We start from the raw sequence: 10299 nt of genomic DNA on the forward strand, positions 1-10299 counted from the left end.
ATTGTAGGGTTCACGGATGTTGATATGTGATCATTTAAAGCCGCCGGATCCATACAACCAAATTATTGAGTCACACTTACGCGAGACTGGATTTTATTATGTTTCCCAGATTGGAGTTATCCAATGTCAGTCAGTAATGATTAATGTTCTGATTGAGAGACGGCGGCCTAAGACTCACACATTTCATTTTTCGGTTGGTGAGTGTGCCGTGACCTTGGAGGATGTGGCGATAATTCTCGGTCTGTGGACAAATGGTCTTCCGGTTACATGACTGACCATGAGTAGTTTTGAGGCATTGGAGGCCGAGTGCTTGCACCAATTTGAAGTTGCACCGAGAAAGACGGACTATAGGGGGAGCTTTATAAAATTAACGTGGTTTAGGGGTTTGAAAGATCGTATAGTTTTGAATGATGATGTTCACATTCAGATGTATGTAAAGTGTCACATAATGTTGTTATTCAGGACAATTTTGTTTGGGGATAAGTCGGGTGCAGCGATGCATTGGAAATTTTTACCTTTGCTCCGTAACTTCGGTGGCATCATACAGTTTAGTCGGGGTTCGGCATGCCTGGCACACTTATATAGATCATTTGTGTAGGGCAACTCGCGTCGACTGCAAGGAGATGGATGGTCCGCTGACACTGTTGCTTACTTGGGCTTGGATCCGGCTACCATTTCTAGCGCCGATTCTCGGCAATTTCCGAGTGTTTCCAATTGCAAACAGGTAATTTTGATTAAAGTATGCATTGAAAGAACTTCTAGAAATTGTATTTTATTTTCCACGGAATAAGTTAATAATGGATTGTCTGACGGCAGGTGGCGTAACTGGGACCGTGTTAACTATGCCTACCGATATAATTCGCTTGCGCACTACAGAAGGTTGTTGGATGATCTACAAGAAAGATAGGTATGTTGTCAAATACAAGTACCGAATGTAGCTTCTCCAGTGGATTAATTGTTGTGTAATCATCTGATTGGTTTGATGTGTCCAGTTTGTTTGGCAGGCTTATGGCATTGAAAACATTGACCCAGACGTGATTCCTTTAGACATCCGTCATAATTCGGTTATCTGGAGTGTCACAGTACCACTTATATCTTTTGAATTCATCGAGTGGCATTCATCTGATAGAGTCAGAAGGTAATTTGGATTGAGACAGGGTGTTCCTAATCAAGAGCGGGATCTAGGTGCATCACACGGCGAAGTTCTAACTAGGCCTAAGAATCAAGATGGGGCTAATACCCACTCTTTTTGGGTGATGCAGTGGACCAATCGGTATAGTCACGTTCTCTCTGATGACTTGGTGCCTTTACATTATCCATTGGAAATTTACATGCATTGGTACCGAGAAGCATTTGGTGACCACTTGCAATTGTCGAACCTTGTATTCCAAGAGAATCTAGAAGGTCCTCCACCACCACCGGGACCGGGTCCGGGACTGGAACCGCCACCAGTACTGATAAATCGCTATTTTACGGTTTATCTTGTGCTCAATTGAGTAGATTTTATCAATCTTTCATACACTTGTGCATACAAAATGCATGGCTTTACATTCTCCTTCCTGATTTTGTGCTATGATTGAAAATATGCTTCTTTGGCCTTATATTTGCTAATATTAATCCTCTCTTATTACCATTAGATGCCAAGATATGTGTGTTAAGTGATTACAGGGATTATAGGGCAGGAATGGCTTGGAGGATAGAAAGGAAGCATGCAAAAGTGGAAGGAATACAAGAAATTGAAGAAATTGCTAAGCTGTCTAGCCTGACCTCTTCGCACTCAAACAGTCATAACTTGAGCTATAGATATCCAAATGATGCGGTTCCAATTGCGTTGGAAAACTAATGTCCGGGGCCTCGATTTGATATATAATTTGCCATAGTTGCCGTACAGCTAGGCGACGCAGACGCGTCGCAGTGACGAAAATCAGCGTGGCAAATTTCGCTCCTAGCGATTTCTGGGCTATTTCCAACCCAGTTTCAAGCCCAGAAAATATAGATTAAAGGCTGCAAAGTGGAGAAATGAAGGGAGGATGACTCATAATTCACTTTTCATAATTTATATGTAGTTTTTAGAGAGAGGTTCTCTCCTCTCTCTTAGGTTTTAGGAATTAGGATTTCTTTTAGTTTTAGGATTTAGGATTATTTCTTCTTCATTACAGGTTCAATGTTCCTTTAAATTTATTGATGTAAAGAGTATTTTTCCATTTAATTTTATTATTTGTTTAATTACTTCCATTAATTTCAATTACCATGTTCTCTTTTTACTTCTTTTATGATTTATGAAAATGGCATTTATGTTAACCAAGTAGATCCCAACGTGACTTCAGAGTTGATTAATGTTTGAGACCCTTGAGTTGGAATACTCAAGAGTTATTGGTAATTGTAAGTTGTTGGCCAGTTTTCTAGTTACTAACACTAACCCTTCTCAAGGGAAAGGATTATTTTCTTGTGAATAGAAGTTGGCTCTCAACTTGACTTTCCTTTATTCAATGAAGGATAACCAATTGGAACAACAACCTATTACTAATTAATCTTGGGAAATCCAACAAGGATAGAACTTCAGATTAATCTTCTCTGGGTCAAGGCTTTCTATTTTAATTACATAGAGGCTCTTGTTAATTTTTATCGCTTTAATTTATAGTTAATTATTTTATCATTCCTCACTCTAAAAATTCTTGGAAAAACCCATAACCAATAATAAGAACACTTCCCTGCAATTTCTTGAGAAGACGACCCGAGGTTTAAATACTTCGGTTATAAATTTTATTGGGTTTGCTTAAGTGATAACCAAAACTTTTGTACGAAAGAATTTTCTGTTGGTTTAGAAACTATACTTACAATGCGATTATATTCTTGTGAATTTCTTTACCGATAGAAAATTCGATCGTCAGGCACCTCCACCAGCACTGGCACCTCCACCACGACCGCCACCGGGACTGCCAGAATAGGGGGTTGAGTATTTTGCACCATATGTTCCTGATACACATCCGTCTGATTATTTTTCAGCGTCAGTCCCAGTACATCAATAGTATTGGGGTGGTCCACAGTTTGAGCCAGGAGAGCGAGCTTCATTCAGTCAGCTGCTTGGTTTCATGGCACCGGAGCCGCACCACTCACATTCAGGTAATTATGTTGACATTCTCACAGACCATCAAGCACATCTGGGTGGTATTACTCCAGTTAGGAGGTCATTAGATTCGAGACCTCGGGTTCGCACTTCCTCTGATAATTCTGGTACCAGAATGTCTGTTGACTCGAGCAGAAGTGCTGAAGGGGCGGGAGAGATTATACAGAGTGGAAACTCTAGACGTATTCCGATGCGTCTGATTCATGAGAGTAATAGGACAGCTGATAATGAGACTGATAACTACCTAGTAGACCATCCAGAGGATGCAGATGAGGGTGAGGATGAGGATGAGGGTGAGGATGAGGATGATGACGATGCTGTTGATGAGGATCCGGCACCTAGTGCAGGTAAAATAAACTGTTGGTAATGATTTAGGGTTTGATTATGAATTTCTTTTAGTAACTTCATGATGAACTTCTATTTGTATTATTTATTGAAGTGCCATTTGATTAATAGCATCCAATATTTGTTGTGTTTTGATAGGTACGGCCACAAGTGGAAAAGGTAAAGGTTATACAACCTTAAAGCTGATCCTCCACGTCGGAGTGCGAATCGGTATACACCATCCGCTTTTAACAGGATAATAACTCCAGAAGACTCTATGTAGTCACGTATATCAGGAACCAAATCATCCCCCTGGTAAGCAGGCATTGTTTCAAAGTGAACCACTGCTGATGGCTCCTTGTGACACATGGCCTCAAACCATGTGCGCAAAGCTTCATATGATGCTTCCCAACCTCCAAAAATTGATTCCACCGCCTGCTGCTTTGCTAACCAAGCCTTGCGATAACTGATGGTGTAGTTAAATTTTGACTGGACTTCAGGAATGACTGATTTCACCTTTATAGACGGGTCAACCTCTACTAACGGCTTAATTGCTTCTGCAACTATCTTGAAATCCAGCTTCGAATGGTCTTGAGAAATAGTAGACCTGGTACAAGTGTGACTTCCATTGTACCTCCTTATCTCCCAACAGTACTTCTTCTGCATTTTGGTAACCCTGATCACCCAATCACAACCATTTCCATATTGTGTACACTTGGCATAGAATATCGCCGGTTCCGACTCATATACCCGATAGTCTACACCTCTACGGATGGTATAATCTTTCATTGCCTTGATTACTGTCTCCCTTGAACTGAATTCTATTCCCGCCGTGAACTCACCATCCGCCACAACAAGAAGCACTGCATACATCATAAGTAATAAATCCTTTATTATGTAATCAGTAATAAATCATTCATTACCATATATGATCATAATAGTCATTTTTTCCGCTATTCTATCTACGTAAGGAACAACTAAATATAATTTATAATAAAAAACTATTAACTAATAAAGTAATCAAATTCAATGGTCACAAATTAATATCCACATATCACATATACTACTAATCTAACCTTACTCTTTTCCTAATTCAGAATATCACAAAGCTATCTTTCTTTACGTACCTGCATTTATATATTGGGGAAATTCCGGTGGATGCATAGCCTCCAAATCCAACGACCTCATGAAAGAAGGCTCCTGAAACGGATGTGGGTTTGCTAGTGCATTTGCAACTGCCGCCACATCTGCGTTCATGGCACCGTCAGCTTCATCTTCGTCTTCACCTGGACCAATGATATCATAGTTACTTTCAAACTCCTCCTTGCTTTCACTATTATAATCTTCCAATTCAATATTACGGTCCGCTTCAGATTGCTCGAACTCAATATACAACTTGATGCACGACATTCGGTGGCGATTTTTTCATATACATTGAGAACATCTCATGCATTCTCGCTTCATCCGTCACGTATTTGGTTTGAAATTGAACGAACCCACTAAACATAGATAAAGGATACCTATACAAAATACACGATACTCTCCTAGATATTTGAGAATCTATCTTCTCACAAATCACATCTTTCAATTCTTCAAATGACAATGTGAACGGAATAACAATATCTAATGGATTTTCACACACAAATTGAACTCCCTCATATGTTTGTAATAAAATCTACCCGTAACAATAAATTTTTAACACAACTCTATTATCCATAACACTATACGTACTTAACTACTTTCAATCTCACAAAAATCTATCCTGCAAGAATGAAGAAGAAGAATGAGAGCATACGAAGAACATGAGCAGGGAAGGATGGGGTTTCTGTGATTTATTTCTGGGTTTATATATGCAGTTATAATCAAATCGGACGGACCAACCGCATCCTATTATTTCAATTATTTTTTTGGCATCACAAATCGGTGGGTCCGATTGCTGCCCTCCCGGATTCAAATAAAATTTGCCACCAGAAATTGGTGAGTCCGATTACAGCACTTTTGGTTTTAAAAATTTGGTCATCCTGAAATCGGTGGGTCCGATTTCATGCATAGCAAAATTCTGCCTCACACAAATCGGACTGTCCGATTTGTGCTCCTTTCTCTCTCATCATGAAATTAGACGGTCCGATTTCTTTTCCCAAAGATTCCTAAAACTAACACTGTCATAACAGTATAATACACCCCTAATCATCATATCCGGGCATAACTCACATTGCTAAATCATATAAAAAAAATCAGCCTCACTTGCAAGCTTTGCCTTCAACTTGTTTAAAGAAGAATTGGTGTCACTAAAACAACTTATTTTGTCCATAGCAAATTTCTAATGACCCCTATATTGTTACTGTTCTATAGATATCTCTGCATTCTTCACTAATCATTGTTGCACAGACATTGCTGCAATACTTTCAAGTTAAAAATCGTTTTTCTTGTTAATTATAATAGTAGAAGTAATAAACTAGACAAGGCCTGAAAAGCTGTATATAGATGCTTGGTTGTGGATTTTTATGAATGTTCACTAATGAGTAATGACTGAATAATGAGCAGAAAATAAATGAGACTAATAATTACCAGTACTCACAAGGGAATGGTTTTGGATGTGGACTACATCATTGCCATATCAAAATATTCTGGAATAAGGTGTTCAAATTCAGGATTCACACTTGACACTTGTTGGAATTAAAAGCTAATAAAAAAGAAAAGGAGTTTTCTAGTTTCTACCTTATTGTTAAGGTTGTTCACTCGTGGCTTCATGCAGTACCTAGACTCCTGAAAAAGCTCGTTGATGTTGTTTTTGAAAAGGGCTTTTCGAGAAAAAGGCTATGCACTTTACTCTCCAAAAGATTCCCACCTTTTCTGTTTTCTTTCGCCTTTCCTTTCGTCCTTTAACTGTCCCTCGGGGTTCCCCAACTCGAATAATACTAACATATACACTACACTCTTGGTTCTCTTTCAAATATTGTCTTAGCTTATTAAATAATACTATACTCTATTATATGATCTCTCTCACACTTAATATCTGTGGAAAGCATTTTTGTTCAATGAGAATTTTCATATCCTGCCATTTGAATTCCCTCACACCATAGCCAGGCACCAGGGACAGGGAGAACAGAAAATAATTAAAATAATGAAGAATAGCAGAACATGTGTTTCTCTTTCCAAAAGAACAGAAGCAAGAATGAGCATGAGGCCTCTCTTCATCTGCATTATAACTCTTCTCTGCTCATCCTTTGCAAACAGAATTTCATCATCTTAGAATCTTAAAAAAAAGTAATCTCTCTCTTATTATTCATCTTTGTTTCCACTTTCCAAACATTATATTTTCTTAAACTTTCACATTTTGAGACAGCAAGAGAAAAAAGAGTTACTGAATCTCCACAAGAAGGTCAAAAATGTCGTCAATGCCAATGTATCAACAACAACCTCCTCCACAGCAATCCTATGATGATGGAATGTCAGAACATGATTCGGTAGGTCCTGTGGTTGGTGTTCTAGTTGTGGTGATTGTGTTGGGAGTGATAGCAGTTATGATTGGAAGGCTGTGTTCTGGAAGAAGAATCATGGGGTATGGCCAATATGATATTGAAAGCTGGGCAGAGAGAAAGTGCTCAACTTGCATTGATGGCAGAATCAATCTATCACTGCCAACAAGGACCAGCGAATCCACCACTTCATCGGTTCCTGAAACACCAATTCATGCTCCTCAAGAAACCAAGCAACCAGAGCAATCTTCTCACAACTCATCATCATCATCACCTCCTAATACTCATTGATTGATTTCTATAATCTCTTTTAGATTGTTAAAATGTCCAAATTCCTGCTATGGTTCAGTTTAGTGTCTTGTTTGTTGTGTTATTTAGTTTTAGTTCGTTGTCTTTCTCTTTTCTCTTCTTTTCCTTCTTATATTGTACCAATTATTCTGGTCAGGTTTAAGTTATCAAATCTTAATTATTAATCTCTGTAATATATAAGGCTAGATTACTCGTGCATACAGTATCTGGGCGATTCTATCATTGTATTCGTTTTCAGTTTTCAGATTAGGTTGGACTATTGAAGTTTGGCACATGTTCTTATGATGATTGATCCCTCTATGTAGTTCCATAATTGCAATGTCACTAGAATATCATATATCATTGGTTTCGAAGCCAGTTGTAATAGTCTGATGAAAACTCTTAAAGAGCTTTTTCTTATTTTATTTGTGATGATTAGTTACTTGTAACATGCTATTTGATTGATTTAATTTAACCAATGATTTACTAATCATCTGCAACAATCATGATTATTGCATCAAGTATGTTTGTTAATTATTCAGCAATAAGTTCTCTTGTACTACACTTTCACTACATTTTGAATGGAATAATGATTGAATGAAATTCAAGTTTGTTTTTGTTTTTCCCGCTTTAAGTAAGAAGAGCCAAAAATGTTGTATGTTGTGGAATGGTAGTGTTAGTGTTAGGGGGCCACAAGTCTTATGTGTGAAACAAATGAAGGTAGGGCAGGAGAGGACCACCTAAGCTAAGAAAGAAGAACAGCAACTGTGTTGTGTTGTGTTTGGTAGACAGCAGTAGTCCTTGTCCTTCACTTGTGATTTGTCTAATAATATGACGTCATGATGGTTGTCCTGTCCTATAGGTGAGTGTGTGACCTGGAAGAAGGGTTTGAGACTTTTGAGTTTGAAGTTTGAACATTCACAAATCACAAGCACAGGATGAATGAATGGATGCAGATTACTCTTACCTCTCCTTAGCTTGTCTCATTCACTCTGCATGTATGTGTGTTACGTTTAACAATTCATGAGCAGTCAGCAACATAGCCACAGTTATTCAGAATGTCCGGAAATCACTGCTTCAACGGAAGGGAGTGCTATGCTGCTTGCTCATGAAGTCATTCTATTCTTCTGCTCTTCACTTGTCACCATCACAATTGAAAACTGCTCGCGTTGCTTTCCATTCAGTAATACTAGGGAGTAAGGACTAAGGAATCAAATTTTTTTTTTTTTAGGATTCTAAATTATAAACCATAAACACTAAATTCTCTAAAAAATAAGAATTTCTTAAATTAAAAAAGTTAATTAATATTAACTAATTAAAAATGAATTCCTATACTAATTTTATAGTTTTATTCGATTCTCATGGATCATTTTCTCCTTTTCCTATCGTCTGTTGGAAATTTGTATGGTGGGCCTAATGATTTGGCGTGGGCCTTTCAGCCCAGTTTTGAACAAAACCTCTGGATCGTTTGACCATTAACCAGAGCGTTGAAAGTTGTCAAATTCACCAATCCATATTTCTGAGAGTTAGATTAAAAAAAGTGATCAGTGAAGACTCATGACTCTGTTTTCCCGTTTTTCGTTTATGCACCTTTGCCGAACTCATCATTCTTTTAGATTCCTTTCACCTTATTAATTGACCTTTTTCTTTTGTAAGAAAGCCTTATAGACTAGTAGTTGGTGTCAATCGCTGGAGATTGTGTTTCGTGTGGCTACCACCACTACTACTTGATGGAAACATAACAGAAAATAATTGAAAACGGATCCAAGCTGAGTCTATGATTCTATATATATGTTGGAACTTGGAACACCCAAGTGCGCTAAAACACACCAAGCTACAATTTGAAGCAAATGGATAGTGTTATAGTAATTAGAGGAGCAGTACTGTTGGTTGTGATAACTTGTTCGATTGCTGGTGGCAGCGAGGGCCGAAGCATATTGGTTGGAGGCTCTCAAGGGTGGCGTGCTGGCACCAACTACACCGAATGGACCATACAAAACAGCCCCTTCCACATCAATGATACACTAGGTACGTTCTTGTGAAACTGATAACTGAAAATTGTTAGATAATTTGATATGTTTGACTAAATTGTTTAATATATTACAATGCAGTGTTCAAGTATCCAGCACCAAACAAAGTCACAGCGGCGCAGAGTGTGTACGTGCTGCCCACCATGTGGAGCTACACAACGTGCGAGTTCCGGGGTGCAAAGCTGTTGGGGAACACCCATGAAGGTGGCGGAGAGGGATTCAAGGTGAAACTCGATCAGTGGAGGCCTTACTACTTTGCCTCTCCCGAAAACGGCGCCGGTGACTGCATTGCTGGACTCACCAAGTTCATTGCCATACCAACTCCATATTCATCCCACCAACGCACTCCTTTCTCTCCCTAAGCTACCTACAACCATATCATTATTATTATTACTATACAATCTTGATTTCTACTATTTAAATAAATGGATGGGATACTCTGCTCCCACCAAGTTAAGCATACCATAGTGCTTTGTTTTCTTTGGTTAATCCCAGTGCTCCTTTGATTGTATTCTTGTCTTTTATTAAATTTTTGTGTTATATTTATTTATTATCTTATCCCTTTTCTCTAAAAAAAAAATTTGTTATACTTATCCTTTTTTTAGTTAGTTATACTTAATTTTTTCTAATAAAATTGTTTTAGTTTATTTTAAAATTTAAAATCAATTTAGTAATTAATATAAATAAATAACATTATTTTTACATAAAATACAACAACAACATACAATAAAATTTTTTTATATTTTCTTTTTATTATTCTTCTATAATTTTATTATTTTTTATTTTATTTTGTAAAGATATAATATTGATTTCCTTCCATAGTTGCATCAACATATTTCTAATAGTTTTCTTTTTCATAAACATTCATAACCAACATGCGTCTCACCTACATAAACAAATGACTACAATAATAAGGCTTATTTTTACGGTGAAACTATATGTTTTAAGAGTTTCACTTTTTTTTCTTAAGGTCGTCATTTTTTTTTTGTTGATTATCAGAATTTCATTAAAAACTAATGATAGTTGTCCCGAAAATAGTTTTTGAGATCAG

General features: G+C 37.5%; 2 protein-coding genes across 2 annotated transcripts; both read left to right on the top strand.

Moving 5' to 3' along the window:
• Positions 1–6477: 6477 nt before the first annotated feature.
• LOC107460348 (uncharacterized) lies at positions 6478–7369 on the top strand. Its single transcript, XM_021128354.2, has one exon. The coding sequence runs from the start codon at positions 6841–6843 to the stop codon at positions 7219–7221; it is 381 nt and encodes a 126-aa protein (XP_020984013.1). The 5' UTR covers positions 6478–6840; the 3' UTR covers positions 7222–7369.
• Positions 7370–8888: 1519 nt separating this feature from the next.
• On the top strand, positions 8889–9742 carry LOC107460370 (uncharacterized). Its single transcript, XM_016078725.3, has 2 exons — positions 8889–9246; positions 9330–9742. The coding sequence occupies exons 1-2, from the start codon at positions 9069–9071 to the stop codon at positions 9608–9610; spliced, it is 459 nt and encodes a 152-aa protein (XP_015934211.1). The 5' UTR covers positions 8889–9068; the 3' UTR covers positions 9611–9742.
• Positions 9743–10299: the final 557 nt, after the last annotated feature.

The sequence above is a fragment of the Arachis duranensis genome, chromosome 8, assembly GCF_000817695.3.
Source record: "Arachis duranensis cultivar V14167 chromosome 8, aradu.V14167.gnm2.J7QH, whole genome shotgun sequence".
In the NCBI taxonomy this organism is placed as follows: domain Eukaryota; kingdom Viridiplantae; phylum Streptophyta; class Magnoliopsida; order Fabales; family Fabaceae; genus Arachis; species Arachis duranensis.

Excerpts from the sequence above, each read along its gene's own strand:
- LOC107460348 (XM_021128354.2), top strand. The coding sequence starts at position 6,841 with ATGTCGTCAATGCCAATGTATCAACAACAACCTCCTCCACAGCAATCC.
- LOC107460370 (XM_016078725.3), top strand. The coding sequence starts at position 9,069 with ATGGATAGTGTTATAGTAATTAGAGGAGCAGTACTGTTGGTTGTGATA. Across the intron at positions 9,247-9,329 it reads CCACATCAATGATACACTAG|TGTTCAAGTATCCAGCACCA; the intron begins GTACGTTCTTGT and ends ATTACAATGCAG.